This window comes from Paroedura picta, chromosome 2 (genome assembly GCF_049243985.1).
Source record: "Paroedura picta isolate Pp20150507F chromosome 2, Ppicta_v3.0, whole genome shotgun sequence".
Lineage (NCBI taxonomy): Eukaryota > Metazoa > Chordata > Lepidosauria > Squamata > Gekkonidae > Paroedura > Paroedura picta.
The window spans coordinates 177,149,806-177,171,176 of record NC_135370.1 but is presented as its reverse complement, the minus strand read 5'-3'; the positions used below and the strand labels follow the sequence as shown (position 1 = coordinate 177,171,176).

The 21,371-nt window shown below is 51.2% G+C and overlaps 1 protein-coding gene across 2 annotated transcripts in view; it reads left to right on the top strand.

Annotated features, from left to right (window-relative positions):
• Positions 1-19,205: 19,205 nt before the first annotated feature.
• The window catches only part of HIF1A (hypoxia inducible factor 1 subunit alpha), a 76,515-nt gene continuing 74,349 nt past the window's right edge, over positions 19,206-21,371 (top strand). The window contains exon 1 of one of the 2 annotated variants that reach the window (XM_077323919.1): positions 19,206-19,385. In XM_077323919.1, coding sequence (XP_077180034.1) covers positions 19,354-19,385 — 32 coding nt within the window. In that variant the 5' untranslated portion in view covers positions 19,206-19,353. The remainder of the gene's footprint in view (positions 19,386-21,371) is intronic. The other variant, XM_077323917.1, reaches the window with a different exon arrangement.

Below are 21,371 nucleotides of genomic sequence, written 5' to 3'. Positions count from 1 at the left end.
CGTCACAGCACTGATAAAGCTGTTCTGACTGAGCAGGAGTATCAGGGCTCTCTCAGCCTCACCCATATCACAGGGTGTCTGTTGTGGGGAGAGGAAAGGGAAGGCGAATGTAAGCTGCTTTGAGCCTCCTTCGGGTAGAGAAAAGCAGCATATAAGAACCAACTCTTCTTCTTCAGTAACTAATTAAATATGGTGTGGAGCCAATTGCATGTCCTGTAGGCAGAAGAACATAGCGGGTTAAATCTCTTCTCCTCTTTTTCCTTTGGGAGAAACGGACTTCAGAACTGCAAACATGCCCATCACATTTCTGCATTCCTGAAAGTGATTTATTTGCAAGTAAATGACAGGTTCATTGTTTGCGATGTCATTTCAAATCAAAACACCAAGAGAAAGTTTCCTCCTCAAGTTCCTGCCTCCCATCGCAGCTGCGACATAAGAGTCCCAGGGAGTTTGTTAAATAAAAATTCCCCACAGTCAATATTTACCTCCCACACTTCATAGTGGTCTAGAGATGTAGATCAAGCACCCAAAACGGCAAGGAAGCAAGGGCTCCAGAAAACATGGACTAGACCTGAAGTAGCCCAGAGGAACGAGGAGTAGAGGTCAGACCCCAACAAGTCTGTGGTGTAGTGTCATACTAGGATATGGGAGATTTGGGATCCCCTCCCAGCCTGCAAGATTGCGAAGAATCATAGAATCATAAAATAACAGAATTGGAAGGGGCATCCTGGGTCATCTAGTCCAACCCCCTGCACTGTGCAGGACACTCACAACCCTATCGCTCATCCACTGTCACCTGCCACCCCCTTGGACCTTCACAAAGTCAGCCTCTCCGTCAGATGGCTATCCAACCTCTGTTTAAAAATCTCCAAAGATGGAGAACCCCCCACCTCCCGAGGAAGCCTGTTCCACTGAGAAACCGCTCTAACTGTCAGGAACTTCTTCCAGAGGTTTAGATGGAATTTCTTTTGAAGTAATTTCATCCCATTGGTTCTGGTACGTCCCTCCGGGGCAAGAGAGAACAACTCTGCTCCATCCTCTACATGGCACCCTTTTAAATACTTGGCGATTATCAGACCCTTGAGGAGAAAAGAGGAGAAAAAGAGACCTCTAGGATAGTTGGGAGGGTAAAAGGGGAAGGGAAAACAAGGAACGCCTCTGGTGCTCTTTGGAGGAAGGTTGACACGGACACCAGTAGCGATTTGAGTTCTATTAGGACCCCAGTTGTAGAGAAAAGCAGCATCTAAGAACCAACTCTCTTCTTTTTCTTCAGTAATATTAAGGCTCTCTCAGCCTCCCCCTCACAGGGTGTCTGTTGGGGGGAGAGGAAAGGGAAGGGAAATTTAAGCCACTCTGAGACTCTTCTGGTAGATAAAAGTGGCATCTAAGAACCAACTCGTCTTCTTCTTCAGTAGTATTAAGGCTCTCTCAGCCCCCCCGTCCCTCACAGGGTGTCTGTTAGGGGGAGAGGAAAGGGAAGGGAAATGTAAGCCACTTTGAGGCTCCTTAGTATAGAGAAAAGCAGCATATAATAACCAACTCTTCTTCTTTTTCTTCTTCTTCTTCTCAATTGGTTTGAAAGAAAGCAGCCAGCTTAGAAAGAAGACTTAACTGCAATCATGTGGATATTCCCACATGGAGTTTTGTGTATTAGAGGGACTAAATCAATGTACAGCACTTCTAAAAAAAAATCTAGAAGTTATTTTCTGCCTATGACTATAGCTGAGCAGCCATTCCGGCTGGTAGGGACAGAGGACCCCTCCTGGAGTGGTGTAATTGAACTGACTCTGTATTCTTAAGCCTTCCCCAGCTGCGTTAGTGGGTCCAAGCAGGCTAATCTCTGAAGGGCCGATTTGGCAATGATTCCATTTCCCCAAACCCTTTGAGAAGCCTTTTATGGGCGGGGAGAGGGCTGCAGTAGCCCTGTGCACCAACTCCAACTTATACTATTGCTGCCTGCATTTTAAAAAGGGAAAGGTAAAGGTATCTCCTGTGCAAGCACCGAGTCATGTCTGACCCTTGGCGTGACGCCCTCTAGCGTTTTCATGGCAGACTCAATGCGGGGTGGTTTGCCAGTGCCTTCCCCAGTCATTACCGTTTACCCCCCAGCAAGCTGGGTTCTCATTTTACCGACCTCGGAAGGACGGAAGGCTGAGTCGACCTTGAGCCGGCTGCTGGGATCGAACTCCCAACCTCATGGGCAGACAGCTTCAAAAAGCATTTCTGCTGCCTTACCACTCTGCGCCAAGAGCCTCTTGTGGCGCAGAGTGGTAAGGCAGCCGTCTGAAAGCTTTGCCCATGAGGCTGGGAGTTCAATCCCAGCAGCCGGCTCAAGGTTGACTCAGCCTTCCATCCTTCCGAGGTCGGTAAAATGAGTACCCAGCTTGCTGCTGGGGGGTAAAACGGTAATGACTGGGGAAGGCACTGGCAAACCACCCCGTATTGAGTCTGCCATGAAAACGCTAGAGGGCGTCACCCCAAGGGTCAGACATGACTCGGTGCTTGCACAGGGGATACCTTTACCTTTACCTTTACCACTCTGCGCCACAAGAGGCTCTCTATTGCATTTTACACGTGTGCAAAATCTTTTGGAAGCCGGGTTCCGGGCTGTTATCGATGTTGCATAAAGCTTGCACAAGTGGAACTGCACAGAAGGTGCACCTCTGGATCCCAGCCATGCTCCGTTCCGAACGGCTGTCAGAAGATCCAGGTGTATCACTCGCTACGAAAGCCCCTGTTTTCAGGAAGGATGTTGTGATGGGCACTGGAATGAACAGCTTTAAAAAAGCAAGAGGTAGATTTATGAGGGATAAGGCTGTTCATGATGACAGGCCACGGTTGGATCCAGCAGGGCTCTTCTTACGTTGTTATGAAGCTTTGTTGAGATGAGACAATCGTGTTATTTATTGCCTTGCCTTGAACGGTGACTCAGCCTCCAATAACAGTGCATGCCTCAAGGTGCTGCCAAGTTGTTTTTGATTTATGGCCTCCAAGATATCCTTACCACACCTGGAGTCCTGTGTGCAGTTCTGGAGGCCTCACTTCAGAAAGGACAAAATGGAGAGGGGGCAGATCAGAGTGATGAGGATGAACCGGGACCAGGGGACCAAGCGGAGGGACCTGGGAATGTTCAGCCTGGAGAAGAGGAGGTTGAGTGAGGACAGGAGGGCTCTCTTGAAGGATCTGAAAGGTTGTCACTTAGAGGAGGGTGGGGTGCTGTTCCTGTTGGCAGCAGAGGAGAGAACCCAAAGTTATAGGTTTAAACTATGCGCAGAATTGTACCGGCTAGGTATCAGGGGAAATGTTCACAGTCAGCCTAGTTCAGCAGTGGAAGGGGCTGCCTGAGGAGGTGGGGAGCTCCCCCTCACTGGCCGTCTTCAAGCAGCGGCTGGACAGATCCTTCTCCTGGATGCTGGAGGCTGGTCCTGCATTGAGCAGGTGGTGGGACTAGATGGCCTCCATGGCCCCTTCCCACTCTGGGATTCTAGGAGTCTAGTTCAGTAGCGGAAGGGGCTGCCGAAGGAGGTGGGGAGCTCCCCCTCACTGGTGGTCTTCAAGCAGTGGCTGGACAGCTACTCTGGATGCTTGAGGCGGATCCTGCATTAAGCAGGGGGTGGGACTATATGGCCTGGATGGCCCCTTCCCACTCTGGGATTCTAGGAGTCTAGTTCAGTAGCGGAAGGGGCTGCCTAAGGAGGTGGGGAGCTCCCCCTCACTGGTGGTCTTCAAGCAGTGGCTGGACAGCTACTCTGGATGCTTGAGGCGGATCTTGCATTAAGCAGGGGGTGGGACTATATGGCCTGGATGGCCCCTTCCCACTCTGGGATTCTAGGAGTCTAGTTCATCAGTGGAAGGGGCTGCCTAAGGAGGTGGGGAGCTCCCCCGCACTGGCCGTCTTCAAGCAGCGGCTGGACAGATCCTTCTCCTGGATGCTTGAGGCTGATCCTGCATTGAGCAAGGGGTGGACTAGATGGCCTGGATGGCCCCTTCCCACTCTAGGATTCTAGGAGTCTAGTTCAGCAGGGGAAGGGGCTGCCTAAAGAGGTGGGGAGCTCCCCCCCACTGGGGGTCTTCAAGCAGCGGCTGGACAGATCCTTCTCCTGGATGCTTGAGGCTGATCCTGCATTGAGCAGGGGGTGGGACTGGATGGCCTGGATGGCCCCTTCCCACTCTAGGATTCTAGGAGTCTAGTTCAGCCGTGGAAGGGGCTTCCTAAGGAGGTGGGGAGCTCCCTCTCCCTGGCCTTCTTCAAGCAGCGGCTGGACAGATCCTTCTCCTGGATGCTTGAAGCTGGTCCTGCATTGAGCAGGTGGTGGGACTAGATGGCCTCCATGGCCCCTTCCCACTCTGGGATTCTAGGAGTCTAGTTCAGTAGCGGAAGGGGCTGCCTAAGGAGGTGGGGAGCTCCCCCTCACTGGTGGTCTTCAAGCAGTGGCTGGACAGCTACTCTGGATGCTTGAGGCGGATCCTGCATTAAGCAGGGGGTGGGACTATATGGCCTGGATGGCCCCTTCCCACTCTGGGATTCTAGGAGTCTAGTTCATCAGTGGAAGGGGCTGCCTAAGGAGGTGGGGAGCTCCCCCGCACTGGCCGTCTTCAAGCAGCGGCTGGACAGATCCTTCTCCTGGATGCTGGAGGCTGATCCTGCACTGAGCAGGGGGTGGGACTAGATGGCCTTCATGGACCCTTCCCACTCTAGGCTTCTAGGAGTCTAGTTCAGCAGTGGAAGGGGCTGCCTAAGGAGGTGGGGAGCTCCCCCTCACTGGTGGTCTTCAAGCAGTGGCTGGACAGCTACTCTGGATGCTTGAGGCGGATCCTGCATTAAGCAGGGGGTGGGACTATATGGCCTGGATGGCCCCTTCCCACTCTGGGATTCTAGGAGTCTAGTTCATCAGTGGAAGGGGCTGCCTAAGGAGGTGGGGAGCTCCCCCGCACTGGCCGTCTTCAAGCAGCGGCTGGACAGATCCTTCTCCTGGATGCTGGAGGCTGATCCTGCACTGAGCAGGGGGTGGGACTAGATGGCCTTCGTGGACCCTTCCCACTCTAGGCTTCTAGGAGTCTAGTTCAGCAGTGGAAGGGGCTGCCTAAGGAGGTGGGGAGCTCCCCCTCACTGGCCTTCTTCAAGCAGCGGCTGGACAGATCCTTCTCCTGGATGCTTGAAGCTGGTCCTGCATTGAGCAGGTGGTGGGACTAGATGGCCTCCATGGCCCCTTCCCACTCTGGGATTCTAGGAGTCTAGTTCAGTAGCGGAAGGGGCTGCCTAAGGAGGTGGGGAGCTCCCCCTCACTGGTGGTCTTCAAGCAGTGGCTGGACAGCTACTCTGGATGCTTGAGGCGGATCCTGCATTAAGCAGGGGGTGGGACTATATGGCCTGGATGGCCCCTTCCCACTCTGGGATTCTAGGAGTCTAGTTCATCAGTGGAAGGGGCTGCCTCAGGAGGTGGGGAGCTCCCTCTCCCTGGCCCTCTTCAAGCAGCGGCTGGACAGATCCTTCTCCTGGATGCTTGAAGCTGGTCCTGCATTGAGCAGGTGGTGGGACTAGATGGCCTCCATGGCCCCTTCCCACTCTGGGATTCTAGGAGTCTAGTTCAGTAGCGGAAGGGGCTGCCTAAGGAGGTGGGGAGCTCCCCCTCACTGGTGGTCTTCAAGCAGTGGCTGGACAGCTACTCTGGATGCTTGAGGCGGATCCTGCATTAAGCAGGGGGTGGGACTATATGGCCTGGATGGCCCCTTCCCACTCTGGGATTCTAGGAGTCTAGTTCATCAGTGGAAGGGGCTGCCTCAGGAGGTGGGGAGCTCCCTCTCCCTGGCCCTCTTCAAGCAGCGGCTGGACAGATCCTTCTCCTGGATGCTTGAAGCTGGTCCTGCATTGAGCAGGTGGTGGGACTAGATGGCCTCCATGGCCCCTTCCCACTCTGGGATTCTAGGAGTCTAGTTCAGTAGCGGAAGGGGCTGCCTAAGGAGGTGGGGAGCTCCCCCTCACTGGTGGTCTTCAAGCAGTGGCTGGACAGCTACTCTGGATGCTTGAGGCGGATCCTGCATTAAGCAGGGGGTGGGACTATATGGCCTGGATGGCCCCTTCCCACTCTGGGATTCTAGGAGTCTAGTTCATCAGTGGAAGGGGCTGCCTCAGGAGGTGGGGAGCTCCCTCTCCCTGGCCCTCTTCAAGCAGCGGCTGGACAGATCCTTCTCCTGGATGCTTGAAGCTGGTCCTGCATTGAGCAGGTGGTGGGACTAGATGGCCTCCATGGCCCCTTCCCACTCTGGGATTCTAGGAGTCTAGTTCAGTAGCGGAAGGGGCTGCCTAAGGAGGTGGGGAGCTCCCCCTCACTGGTGGTCTTCAAGCAGTGGCTGGACAGCTACTCTGGATGCTTGAGGCGGATCCTGCATTAAGCAGGGGGTGGGACTATATGGCCTGGATGGCCCCTTCCCACTCTGGGATTTGATGGTTTACCCAGGTCTGGCAATTTACTGCTTTGTGTGTCCCTGTAGGAATAGCTCCTTGCCAACAGCTGATCTCTCCCCAGGCATTCTTTTTACAATAATGTGTCCAATATGGTGGAGATTTATGCGGTGCAGAGAACCACTGCCAGCATCAAATGTTATAAAGCATTTATTTAAAAGAAAATGTTCACAGGCATACTTTGAACGTAGCACCAGAATGAGCAAAGGATCCCAAAGAGATGGGTAAACCGCAGTTCCTCCATCCCTCTCTTTATACATGCCCTAAAGTTAAAGGTAAAGGTATCCCCTGTGCAAGCACCGGGTCATGTCTGACCCTTGGGGTGACGCCCTCTAGCGTTTTCATGGCAGACTCAATACGGGGTGGTTTGCCAGTGCCTTCCCCAGTCATGACTGTTTACCCCCCAGCAAGCTGGGTACTCATTTTACCGACCTCGGAAGGATGGGAGGCTGAGTCAACCTTGAGCTGACTGCTGGGATCGAACTCCCAGCCTCATGGTCAGAGCTTCAGACTGCATGTCGCTGCCTTACCACTCTGCACCACAAGAGGCTCTTATACATGCCCTATCAGTCATTAAAATATAGACAGGCTTCTTAGCTTAGGAATCTGCACATCTCTACACAGTTTCCATTACTTTGACATTTCCTCTGGCTGTCTAGGCAAGCTCATGGCTAATGGCTGCCCTTCTCAGACCTTGGTTAAGAGCTCTCTGGTCCCATGGACTCCACACCAGAACAGAACTTCCTCCTTGCTCCTCTGAATTTTATTACCTCTTGTCACATCAAGTCAAAAAGGCTTTTTCTGCAGATCTCTAGGGATCTCCTTCTGGTATGTCATCCTTCCAAATCTCTTCTTTGGAGAAGGGGGGGGAGCTTGACTCACCCATTACCTCTCTGGCTAGATCTATTAGCATTTGTATGCAGTGGTCTGAGGTTAGCCTGGGAAGCAGCTGACCTTACTTCTCCCCACAAACGCACCTGTTCTCTGCCCAGAGGGGCAAATAACCCTGTTAAAAGACAAAGTGATGACTTGCTAATTTCAAATCTCCAAAGACAAAATGCATTTCTTCCCAGGGAACAATGCCCATTTCCCCCTTTGGAGGGAGGTGTACACCTGGAGGTGGCCATTCAAAGAGAAATAGCCTTTTAATCCTGATTGACACATCTGTGCCAAACATGGTGATGGCTAAGCCCCAGGTGATGGCTAAGCTCCAAAGGGAGTATTCTCAGGGCCAGAATGACTTCCTCTTGCAGAGTTTGACTCTACCCCACCCTGCCCCTGCTCCTGTCAGCATGGCCCCTTAAATGCTGCTCCTAGAATATGGGAGGGGGGGAGGGCCTGGAAACAGAATTGGGGAGGGGAGATGGGTGCATTTTGAGCTGCAGGAGGGAAACTGTTTTATCTACAGGCAGAAGTCAGTGGATCCAGACCAAGGGTATCAATACTTTTATAACAGAGCAGCTTTTATAACAGAGCAGTTCTGTCTGAGCTCTCTCAGCACCACCTACTTTACAGGGTGTCCGTTGGGGGGGAGTGGAAGGAAATGTGATTGCAAGCCGCTTTGCTATCACCACTTTGGGCAGTGAAAAATGGGGTATAAAACCCAACTCTTCTTCTTTTTCACTATACCAGACAACGCTCTTGCATTCACCCCAAATTTTATGTATTAAACCATAGAGTTTGGGACTAATGCTAGAATGTCACCACCACTTGATGACATCACTAGCGCAGGAAGTTGCACTACATTGTCATGATGTCACCAGCAGTGATCCCACCCTCAGAAGAGTTTGCGGGTTGAGAAATTCATGGAGATTTGGAGATGGCCCTGGGAAAAGTCCAGTTCAGGAAGTCACTCAGTGTGGTATCATGCCAGAGGCCATACTCCAAGGCAGCCATTTCCTCCGTTGCCTGGAGATCCACTGGAATTCTGGGAGAGCGCCAGGCGCTCCCTAGTGGTGGAACGAAGTAAAAAGCCATTTGAGGCTTCAAAACGTTTGATAAAACTCACTTGTGCATTTCCGCACCTTGAAAATGTACCCGGAGAGCCCCCGGAGGCAGAGGCATATTGAAATCTTTAAGTCAATTCCAACTCCCTCATCATCAAATTAACGCTTTCAGAAAAAGATCCCATTAAATTTTCCAGGTTCACCGATGCCTTGGAAGCATGTTCCAAATAAATTACTTACGTTTGCTAGTGCGGGACTGTAGTCTTGTCTAACCCATTTTGTTTCCTTGGTTTGTGTTTGTGTATGCCAATAAAGGTTTTCTGAATTAGAATCATAGAATAATAGAGTTGGAAGGGACCTCATGGGTCATCTACTCCAACCCCCTATAGTCTGCTGAACTATTTCCAGTTCTCCAAATTCTGACAAATTACCCGGAAAGTAGTCCTTGTTTCGCATTTCAACATTCTTCTTCAGATTCCAAAGGTGATATTCAAATAGGCAGCATTGAGTTTCCTAAAGGATTTATAAGCCAATGGTAATATTAAAATATGTAACACTGGATTTCCTAAGGCAGTGGTCCCCAGCCTTTTTATCGCCGGGGACCACTCAACGCCGGGGACCACTTTTACTGCCTTTTACTGAGGCCCGGTGGGGGGGGGGGTAGTTTTCTACTCTCAACCACTGCCCTAACGCTCTCTGATCGCTATGGTAATGTTTAAACATCCCTTCAAAATAAGATACAGACACGCCACAACAATGAACATAAGGAACATTTTATTTTCATGGAAATTTTAACTCATGACAATGACAAATCATTGGGAACCCTGAGCTTGTTTCTCTGCAACGAGATAGTCCCATCTGGGAGTGATGGGAGACAAGGACACCCGAAGTGTGTTGTAAAGGGCTGGGGGGGGGGGAGGAGAAGGCATCTTTCGGGGCCCACCTCCAATTAGTCGAAGGACCACATGTGGTCCGCGGCCCACAGGTTGGGGATCGCTATCCTAAGGGGTTTATAACTATCGACTAACGGAGCCTCAAATATTTCTTACTAGCGCTCCAAGCACTATTCGTAAACCTTCGTGCTGAGAATCTGGAGGGGAAAGAGGGGAAAGGTTGAAATGTTCTCTCCTTCCATTTGCTTCAGCGCAGTTCTGGACCGATCCTGGACACCTAATCTCAGGGGAGCTGGAACAGCCTGCAGGCGAAGAGAGGAATGCAGCAAAGACCTGTTTCCTTTGCACTGGCAGCTGCAAGAGCCCAACACCCCTGCTTTAAACTCCCTTGCATCATCTTGGAATCTGTGTGTTAGACCAAAGGTTTTTGTCCAGCTTCCCATAAAACTTGGGGGAAAGGCATCCAGCGCCTCTCTTGAAATGAGGCAATCATCAACCCATCCCTGGCTAGACACCACTTTGCCACAGCAGCTCTTATGACGGTTCATATCCGTCAATGGTGCACTCAGCTCTTCAGCTGTAATTCCTTATTTTATCTGTGCTGATTACATCAGAGCAGGGCCGATTCTGCACTTACTTTGTTTATTCCGTTGTGGAGCCTGCTGAATTCATATAGATTTGAAGTCGGGTCTTCCTCTATTCTCTCCCCCGCCCCCCTCAATTGAAACAAAGTGTTCTGCATGTGATTAGGGAAGCTCAGAAGAGGGGGGGCAAATGCAGCAGGAGTCTCTTGTTTTCTTTTCTTGAAGGGGGGGGAGGATTGGAGACAGCAGAGGAGGGAGAATAAATCCATTAGGAAAATCTCTGCTGAAAGAACTTAGGGATTCTGGAGCTTCTGCCAAGAGAAGCTAGGGCTTCCCCTTTAAGGGAAGCTTTTGAATGGACGCCCTGGCCAATCAGGGCTTTTCTACAGTGTTGGAGGCTCAAGGCAGCTAGTTAGTTCAGGACAAGCAGAGAGCTACACATTTACTCATGCTGATTTTTCAAATATTGAGGGTTATATCCACTCAAGAATATCGCGCGGGATAGGTAGGGTCACTCCAGATCAATCATGCCTGTTGCATAATAAAAATTTAAATTGCCTACAATCAAAACGGAAATCGCATTCAGTGTAGACGGCAGGGATTGAATCGACCTGGGATTGGAATAAAAGCTCCGTGCAGATTCAGCCCATGTTCCTGCTGTCTGCAGCTAGCCTCAACGATGCTGGAGCTCAAATTTCTGCCCCTAGCTCGGGTTTCCCATTTTATAACACAGTTGGCTGAACAAAAATTGAATCCGGGGGCACCTTTAAGACCAACACAAAGTTTTATTCTAGGTGTGAGCTTTTGTGTGCACACACACTTCCTCAGACAATGAAACAGGAATTATCAGAGTGCAGATATAAGGACAGAGTAAATCGGCAGGAAATGAGTAAACAGCATCCTAAAGATCTCCCATGAATCTACAGCATAGCATCTTGCAAGAATAACAGCGATATTGGTCCTTTGGGTTCGTTGCCGTTCACAGGGACATAGGGGAACAAAAATGCTAAGGTTAGTGACCAATGGCAGATGTACACCTAATCTCACTTCTTCGGACATTGTAATAGGAATAATCAGAGTGCAGATATAAGGACAGTGTAAATTGGCAGGAAATGAGTAAACAGCATCATGAAGATATCCCACGAATCTGCAGCATAACATCTTGCAAGAATAACAGTATTATCGGTCCTTTGGGTTCATTGCCATCCACAGGGACATAAGGGGAACAAAAATGTTAAGGATAGTGATCAATGGCAGATGCTTTCCCCGTTGTGAACTGAAGTAATTCAAAGAGACCCACTCGTCTAAACCCAAGCATGGAAGCATCCCCCGTGAGGGACAAGCCTTGCTGAGTTTGGTTTCCTGTCCCAAGACCAGAGAGATAGATCCTAAGTGACTTTGTTACATAACATGACAGTCCCATTGTCCCAAATGAAATAAAATGAAGCAGGGATTATAAGGGATGCAGATGCAAGAACTGAATGAAGTTAGCCCACGGAGCAGCCTTTCTTGACTTTTTTTTTACCACTGAGAAGCCCCTGAAACATTCTTCAGCTTTCAAGAAACCCCAGAAGTGGCGCAATCGTGGGAAGCAGGGCTGAGGACACGCCCACCCAGTGGCCACTCTGACATAGATGTTGACATGACACTTTATTGTTGCAAGTCTAATATGCAGCATAAGTCATCTTGCAATTCTCAGCAAGCCGCACACAGTTGTCTAGACCCACAGTTCCTCATTTGCGAAACATTTTACACAGCACTGCTCACATACGAAGCAACAAAGATGATCTGGGGCCAAGCCCTATGAAGACAGGTTGAGGGACTTGGGAATGTTCAGCCTGGAGAAAAGGAGGTTGAGAGGGGACATGATAGCCCTCTTTAAGTATTTGAAAGGGTGTCACTTGGAGGAGGGCAGGATGCTGTTCCCACTGGCTGCAGAGGAAAGGACACGCAGTAACGGGCTTAAACTTCAAGTACAACGATATAGGCTAGATATCAGGAAAAAAATGTTCACAGTCAGAGTAGTTCAGCAGTGGTATAGGCTGCCTAAGGAGGTGGTGAGCTCCCCCTCACTGGCAGTCTTCAAGCAAAGGTTGGATACACACTTTTCTTGGATGCTTTAGGATGCTTAGGGCTGATCCTGCGTTGAGCAGGGGGTTGGACTAGATGGCCTGTATGGCCCCTTCCAACTCTTTGATTCTATGATTCTATATAAAAGTACTCTTTGATTTTTTTCGGGGGGTGGGTGGGTGGGTGGGTAGGTTTCTTGCAGGGATGCAGCCTCCAGGTGGGACCTGGGGATTTGCTGCGCCTTGCATCCGATTATCAGCAGCTCTCCCACATAAGAGGCAGCCCCCTCGATTTACATCTATTAGCCTAACTGGGAATAGATAAGCTGAGGAGCCGGGTCTATTAGGCTGGTTACTGCTAACATCTATGCAATGTTGTTTTATTGTTGTATTGATCGTAGTCGTTGGCAAGCTGGTAGGGTTTGCTGCCTTACGGGTTTTTAGTGTTTTATTATTTTATTGTGAACCGCCACGAGTCTGCTGGTCCTTGGAGTGGTGGCATAAATATCAATCAATCAATCAATCAATCAATCAATCAATCAAATAAATAAAACTTCTTATGACCCGGCATACTCCATGGAACTTTACATTGTGGAAGGATTCCCCAGGCTCCATTTTCAAATCTCCAGGAATTTCCCAAGTCTGGAACCGGTAACTCTACACATTCCTGTCTCCTGCAAGCCGGGTTGCCTTGCCATCTTTGGGCTGGGAGATTTTACGGGGTAGAGCCTGAGGAGGGTGGGGTTTGGGCGGGGAGAAACCAGAACGGGGTATCATGCCACGGAGTCCTGTCGTGTCTGCAGACCTGCGGAGGACCGAGCTTGAGGTCTGAGGTAGGATGGTAGCTTATAATGTAATTCAGTGGTCCCCAACCTGCGGGAATCAGGGCCACGCCCGTGCATTGCGCACATGCGTGGCCGAAATCACGCATGCGCGGCACTTTCACGCATGCGCGAAAGTGCCGTGCATGCGCGATTTTGGCTGCATGAGCTAGGTGCGGGCGCGGGCGCGCATGCGCGACATGCGCGGGCGGGCAGTTGCCCTGCCGGTCCCCATCCTCAAAAAGGTTGGGGACCACTGATGTAATTGACCGATGCGCAGCTAGATCCTGTCTGCCGGATCCAGTCGGTTTAAACTGAAACTGACCAATAGCACCTTGGTGGGAAGAGCCATTGTTTCCTTGTGTATATAAGCTGGGGGTTTTCTGGGGAGTTCCTTGGTTCAGTCCAGTTCTGCTTGTACCACACTGGGATCTTAATAAAGAGCCCAAATGACTACCGGTGTCCATGTCCACCTCTGAATCCACGGATTTTGCAGCCCACCTTCCAAAGTGGCTGTTTTCTCCAAGTGAACGGATCTCTGTCACCTGGGGATCCATTGTAATCCCAGGAGATCTCCAGTTGCCACCTGGCAGAAACACTATAGGAAGGGGAGGAGCTAGTGTGCTTCATCGGCCTTCCCTCTACGCACCTGCAGAGTGCCGAATCTTGTACACCTTCTGGCTGCCTCTCCCATGCACAACGGGCCCTCCCCGGAGCAAACTTTGCACTGGGAATCTTGCAAAATCTTCCCGGTAAAAAGGCCAACATTTTCCTCCTTGTTTCTTCCGACCCGATTTCCTGAGCCTTGGCTTTTTGCCCTCTGTCCATGAGTCATTTCTTGCTTCATTCCTATTGCTTAGTCAGGAAGCTCTGCTCTTGTAATCTGAAGAAAGAGCGTGAACTTTATTCAGAGACGGCGATGGGACAAAGTGAGTCACGGCCTCCTGTGGAGCGTGACCCCCACAAGCCCCTCCCAGAGGTCTTATGCCAACAGGTGATGATGCCTGAAGGTAAAACGATATTTGAGTCTGTACAGGGAACTTTCAGAGAGGAAAGCGAGGAAGATAAAGGAGAAGGATCCCAGGAAGGCAGGAAACCACAGCGCATGGCTTCTCTGGGCCTGAGCGTGGCTTCAACAGAGAGCTCCCTCCCCAAGTTGCGGTCCCAGAGGGTCAGCCCTTTTGGTTTGTTGCAGCAAGAATTAACTGGAATCGGGCTGCCTCTTGAAGGCATGCATGATTTCATAAACCACGATCACAGCCTTTCTCAATTATTTTAGCATTGAAAAACTTCTGAAATATTATTTAGGTTTCGAGAAACCCCAGAAATGGAGTGATCCTGCAGAATAGGGTCGGGAAGCAGAGCTGTCATTGGCGTGTCCGGCCTTGTGGCCCCAGATTTACGGTCACATTATCTTAAAGGTGCCACTGAACTCGGTTCCGCTGCTTCGGACCAACACAGCTACCTGCTTGAATCTGTGCTCACACTCCTGAGCGCTTGCTGTTTCTCCCCTTCCTCCACTGAGAGGAGGCGGCCCTCGTCTTGGCCTTTCTCTTCCCCAAAGCTGAGCTCCATTCTGCATAACCCTTCCCTTCGCTCTAGGGATATTCCGTAAGGTCCCCATCTGCATTTCATTCCCGCAAGGCAGCTCTATTTTGGGAGGGGTTTCTGACTCTAAAAAGCACCTTGACTGGCCAAACCAAGGAGTTCATGACTGACAGGTGTCTTTAGAATCATCTTAAACCGCTCCGCGGGAGCAATATAAATAAAACAGTAAGGGTCCTGGCGGAAGGCTCTGTCCGGGATGGCCGCCCATTGGCCCCTTACCCCCAGACTGACAAGCGGAGGGCCCAATTGCCAGGCGCTTTGCCCTCTGGTTGTCAGTCCAGCGCCAAGGCCCCATTCGCCAGCCATGCGCAGCAATTGGCCCCTTGGCCCCTTGAGCCCTTGGCTCCAGCCTAGCCCCTTGGCCCCGCCCACTCCCCAATGTTGCCCGATTTACCCGGCCGCCGCCATTGCCTGCCTGCCCGCCGCTCCCCACGCTCCGCAACCAAGGCCGCCCCAAAGCCGCTCCCCCACTACAGGACGGGCCCCCCGCGACCGCCACCCATGGTGCCGACCACTGAGGGAACCCCACCATGGGGGGACGCCACTGGCCCTTGCTCCCCAAGCCACACGTTGCCTCGCTAAACTGCTAGCCCCCCCCAACGCCACTGCTATGAGCCACCCCGCTGCTGCTGGGGCCGAAGACGGGCCCGTCAACCCCCAGGATGCCTGCATCGGTCGCCGCAGGGCCGCTTACCTGCCGTCCACAGGCTGCTGTAAGGGCCACCGCGGCGGCTGCAATGAACTTGGCCTGGGTCCTGTGGTGGGGGGAGAGAATCCTTCGCCCCAGCCTGTGACTTCCCCCCCTACCGTGAGACTGCCGCCCGCGGGGGGGCCTGGAGTGAGGCAGGGAGCACCCTGCTCCCCCCCAAAGACCGCCCATTGTAGCGGCCCCGGAGGGTGAAGGGGGGGCCCCCGGATGGCTGCGCGGGGCTTCGCCACCCTGCAAACCCTGCTAGAGCCCATTGTATTACGCCATACAATGGGCTTTAAACCTAGCAGAATCATAGAGTTGGAAGGGATCTCCTGGGTCATCTAGTCCAACCCCCTGCTCTATGCAGTGTGTATGTGCAAGTGAGCGTATGCGCGGGTGCATGCATGCGCCTGTCAAGAGCTCCGGTGTATAAATTCTGTTGAGGAGAACCTAGTCTAAACGACCCATCAAAGGTAGGTTTGAAATGCCAGGCAAGGCTTCTTGAGATGCAGAGGCCTTGAGGAAAACTCTAGAGCAGCAGCAAAGAAACCAAAGACATAAATAGATTTCTGGCTTCTCAGGAACCTTGTGTTTTTTTTCATGCAACTGATCAGCGTGCCTTCAGCGATACAGATCGGTAACGGTGAACAAACTTCCTTTACTCTATCTCTTGATCGGGGCAGCCGGTCCAACTTTCCTCTGCAATATGCTGATGCACGGGGAATTTCCCCAGAGCAAAGAGGAAACATCAGGGGAGGGCTTCAGCCTTTATCCCCTGCCGTTCACCAGCCAGGAATTGGTTGGCCACTGTGTGAGACAGTCGGTCTCACCTTCCTGGCCATGAGCAGCCCCACCACGACCATGCCAGGCTTTGGCAGAGCCTGGGGAGGGGGGGGAGGAGAGTGCCCTGCCAGCGCTCCCCCCTGCCCAGAGCAGCTCCCCATGGCCTTGCCAGGCCTCAGTGGAGGCTGCCCGGGTGGGTGGGGGGCTCAAACTGCATTTTCTTTTTTTTTGCTAGTGCCTTAAATAAAACTCTGTTGGTCTTAAAGGTGCAGCTGGACCCAACCTTTGTTCTCTCGCTTCAGACGGACGTGGTCGCCCAGAACACAAACACAGTCGCGATCCGCCAGGTGGGCTTGGAATTACAAGTGCTTCCCAGCCAAGAGAGATATTTCCCCTGGGGGTAATGGCTGCTTTGCAGGGTGGACCCTAGGGCATTTTAACTTTCTGAGGTCCTTCCCGTCCCCAAACCCTGCAGTCCCCTGGAACCACCAGCAAGGCTCCAAGAATTTCCAAACCCTGAGCTGACAACCCTAAGCCACCAGCGGATTGCACGCCCTGAGTCAGATCTCCATTTCCCACCTTCAATAGAAGCAAGCTCCACAGCTTCAAGAGTCTCTTAACTTTATCATAAGATCTCCCCTTACTGAGAAAAATCAGCTGAGATTGAAGGGGCAGGTTAAACCAGCCAGTCTCGGGTGCTTAACAGAAGAGTTGTGTTTTATACTCCACTTTTCATTGCACAAAGGAGTCTCAAAGTGGCTTACAATCACCTTCCCTTTCCTCTCCCCACAACAGACGCCCTGTGAGGGAGGTGAGGCTGAGAGAGCCCTGAGATTACTGAAGAAGAAGAAGAGTTGGTTCTTATATGCCACTTTTCTCTCCTTGAAGGAGTCTCAAAGCGGCTAACATTCGCCTTCCCTTCCTCTCCCCACAACAGACACCCTGTGAGGGAGGTGGGGCTGAGAGAGCCCTGAGATTACTGAAGAGTTGGTTCTTACATGCCGCTTTTCTCTACCCAAAGGGTAGAAAGCGGCTTACAATCACTGTCCCTTCCTCTCCCCACAACAGACATCCCGTGAGGCAGGTGAAGCAGGTGAAGCTGAGAGCGCTTCTAAGAGAACCGCTCAGTGACTAGCCCAAGGTCACCCAGGTAACTACCCGTGGAGGAGCGGGGGCTTGCCAGATTAGACGCCGACACCACTCATAACCACAACAGCAAGTTAGTATTCAAGGCTTCCTGGAAGTCAGATGGATTTCCTACTCAGAAGATATTTATCACTTCTAACATGTGATCATTTACGGTTAAAAGTTTCTGGCTGTATTTAAAGACAATTTATTCAGTGTTGCATGCAATTTATTCAGTGTTACGATCTGCTAAGCAAGTTTCCAGGACCAATGTGTCTTCTGGGTAGGAAGTTTGTAATGGAGGGAGGGGGAGTCATGCTTCACCTATACCCTGATTTACAGAAGAAGCAACTTTCATGTATGAAATAACCTTAAGTGACCAACCTAGGAATTTTTCCACACATTTCCAGATTGTGTGTGTGTGTGTGTGTGTGTGTGTGTGTGTGAGAGAGAGAGAGAGAGAGAGAGAGAGAGAGAGAGAGAGTCTTTTTGAACATAGGTCTTGAATTAGGAGTAAAATCAATGATTCTCCTTCCAAAAACAACATCAAAGGCTGGGAACATTTAGGATTGTTATTTTGAAACTCTTCATGAAACCTCAGCATGAACAATATGATTTCCAGAGATGTTTGTTGCAGGAGGAAAGTTTCTTTTTATCCACAGGTTATCCTAATGGTCTCGATAAATCCTGGGAAATGGGGACATTTTTGTCATTATGTAAAGCAGGGGTAGTCAATCTGTGGTCCTCCAGATGTTCATGGACTGCAATTCCCATGAGCCCCTGCCAGTGTTTGATGGCAGGGGCTCATGGGAATTGTAGTCCATAAACATCTGGAGGGCCACAGGTTGACTACCCCTGATGTAAAGGATGTATCAGTTTACATGGTACCAACTGTTTCTTCTTAATGACATGGAGGATCAGTAGATACTAGTAAAATAGCTCCTGCAGTTGCTCAGTGAGTATTTCATGGAAAAAAATTAATGTCTAAAATATTACTCAAATATCGATAGTTATTATAACTTTGGTTATTGGTTTATTTTATTGATTTTCTACACTGCTGTATCCAGCAGTCCCACTCAGAGCAATGTACAACAAAAATTAAATACAAATAAAATGTAAGCTTAAAATAAAATTTTCAAAGTCATTAGCACAAACAGGTCAAAACCAAAGAAGATTGTTTGGTTCAGGCCACTGCAGGAAGACAAGGTACACTCTGTCCATGCTCAGAAACACTCCTTTTAACCAGCCCTCTTACTTTCTGACCCTGGCAGCATCACAAGGTGCGCTCTACCCATGCTCAGAAACACTCTTTGATTTAAAACCAGCCTTCTTTCTTTCTGACCCTGGCAGCATCACAAGGTACGCTCTGCCCATGCTCAGAAACGCTCTTTTATTTAAAACCAGCCCTCTTCCTTCCTGACCTTGGCAGCATCACAAGGTGCACTCTGCCCATGCTCTGAAACACTCTTTGATTTAAAACCAGCCTTCTTTCTTCCTGACCCAGACAGCACTGCAAGGTGCGCTCTGCCCATGCTCAGAAACGCTCTTTTATTTAAAACCAGCCCTCTTTCTTCCTGACTCTGGCAGCATCACAAGGTGCACTCTGCCCATGCTCAGCAACACTCTTATCTAGCCCTCTTTCTTTCTGACCCTGCCAGCATCACCTACCAGGGAAACCCAACCCAAATAGATGGTTTGTAGGCCAGGCAGGAAGAGAAGCTGCTCTCTGCCCATGCTCAGGGACACTCTTTTGGACCATGGCTCTTTCCCCCTGGCCCTGCCAGCATCCCCCTAACCAGAGAAAACCCAACCCCAGGAGACGGTTTGCAGGCCGGGCAGGAAGAGAAGCTGCTGTCTGCCCATGCTCAGGAACACTCTTTTGGACCAGCCCTCTTTCCCCCTGGCCCTGCCAGCATCCCCCTACCAGGGAAGCCCAACCCAAGCAGGGAGAGAAGCTGCTCTCTGCCCATGCTCAGGAACACTCTTTTGGACCATGGCTCTTTCCCCCTGGCCCCAACCCCAGGAGACGGTTTGCTGTCTGCCCGCGCTCAGCCCCCCTCCCTGGTCCCCTCAGGCGGGGCGGCCGGGCCGTGAGGCGAGCGAGGCGAGGCGAGGCCCGAGGCAGGCGAGGGGCCGGGCCGGGCGGCGTCTCCTGAGTGGCGCAGGCCGCGCTCGTGACGGGGAGGCCGGGCCGCCCTCGCCGTCGCCGTCGCCCTCGCCCCGCCTCACAGAAGCCGCCTCCGCGCCGCCGCCAGCAGCCTCTCGCCTCAGCCCGTCTCCGAAGCACAGCCCAGCCGGCCCCGCTCGCTCGCTCGCTCCTTCCCCGGCGACCCCGCAGGCCCCGCAGCCAGGCTGGCGGCCCTCGCCGCCATGGAGCCCGGCGCGACGGGCGACAAGAAACGGTACGCAGCCAGGCCCGCCGCCCTCCCTCCTTCCCTCCCCTCCTTCCCTCCTTCCCGCCGGCGCTGCTGGCTCCATTTTGGGCGCCCGGGTGGAGGATGGGGCGCAGGAGAGCGCGCAGGGGCGCCGGCGCCCCACGCCCCTCGCTCATTGCTGTTTTATTATAGTTATATATATATTGACATTCTTCTTTGGGGAAAGGGAAAGGGGGAGGGGGGAGCCCTGTCATTTATGGGGTCTTTTCCTTCTCGGGCAGCCGAGACAATCGGGGGTTGGTGGTCCCGTCCCCCCCCCCCAGCCTCCTTATAGTGCAATCCTGTGCAGACTTGCGCCTCTTTTCAAGGTTGCGCCTTTCCCCCACTTTTGTTGTTGTTGTTGTTGTTGTTGGGTTATTGGATCAGAATTGTTGTCGTTGTTATTTATTAGATCTATTCATTTTATATTTCTTATAATCATCAAGGTGTTTCTCCATTTTGGAGAGTGGGCAAGGGGCTGTTGGTGCTTGCAAAGCATCCCCCCTCCCCAATTCATGGACCTCACATCTTTCCTCCCTTGCAGCCTCCTATTTTTTGGGGCCCTTTTGGCTGCATCCTGCCCCCTCCCCCTTCCCCCTTCCCCCCCCCTTGTAAACTTCTCTCGTCTTCCCTCTTTTTTTTCTTTGTAGGTTTTTTCAGGCCACCTGAGATAAGCCAGAGGCTACTGGGAGGATAATGGGGTTTCGTGTCCCCCCCTCCATCCTTATAGTGCAATCCTAAGCAAACTTGCTCTAGTGTGGGGCCCTTTCTAAACCGGAGCGCTCAGATTGGTGGGACTCTGCTTAGGATTGCATTGTGAGCCTTGTCCCTGTTCTCAAGGTTGACGGTCCCCCTCTTGTGTTCCAAGAAAGATGCTTCTCCATTTTGGAGCCTGGGGAAAGCTCTGTTTGTGCTTGGAAAGCCCCCCCACACACACACACACACAATCTGGTATCCTTTCTTCAGCTTTCCTTGCAGGCTCCGATCCTTGATGCATTTTAGCAGGATTTTCTCCCCCCCCCCCCCAAATTTATTTTTCTTTGTAAACCTCTTCAGTTTTTCTTTGTGAATCTCTGGCTTTGCCCCTCTCTCCCCAGCCTCAGAAACACCCCCCCCCCTCCAATTCGCTCCCCTGTGATTCTGCCCCCTTCTCCATCCTCCTTTCTCTTAAGAGGATATTTTTTACTGCTTCCTTTCTTTCCCCTCCTCCCAACTGTCCACGTCGCCATTTTGGTGGAAGGGTGAGTGGTGAGAGCTAAAGGAGGTGGGGATCTCGGGTGAGTGATTCGCCTTGGCGAGAGGAGGGTGTGTGAGTTGTTATTAATCATGCAACTTTCTCTACAAGCCAATTGAATCGTGCCCGTGACACTTTTTGGCTGGCATGCCGTCAAGGTTGAATGAAAAACCCGAATGAATCAAGGCGAGAGAAGCTTATAGGTGGCGTGCTGTAAAATGAAAGAGTTATCGCCGGTTTCTTAGGTGCACATAGTGTGGGGTTACGTTCATGCGCCTGAGCTGTTGTAACTTGGGTACTAAATAAAGCTCAGTGTGTGTTGGTCATGATTGTTCTTTTCTTCTTCTGCAATCTGGACAGAACCGTGTTTGGCTGGATATGTTACCAAGTTTTTTTTTTCCTGTTGTTGTTTTCTTTCCCCAAGCAAACCGAAAGAATGATTAGACTGAAGAAGAAACGGGATAATTTTTACCTAGAGAGAGAGAGAGAGAGAGAGAGAGAGAGAGAGAGAGAGAGAAATGCTTTTGTCTTTTAATGGGTGAAATTGTGTGAGAGAGAGCTGGAAATTTAGGTGCTGGTTTTTCAGGTTGCCTTTGTCTTTTTCAGGGTAGCACCGAAATGGTCTTGAACAAAAGAGATGGGGATTGAAGTTCCTTTTGTCTGCCAAAAGTTTTTATCATGCGCCTCGGAGGGGGGAAATGTGATTACAGTGTAATTAAAATATTCAGCTGCAACATTAC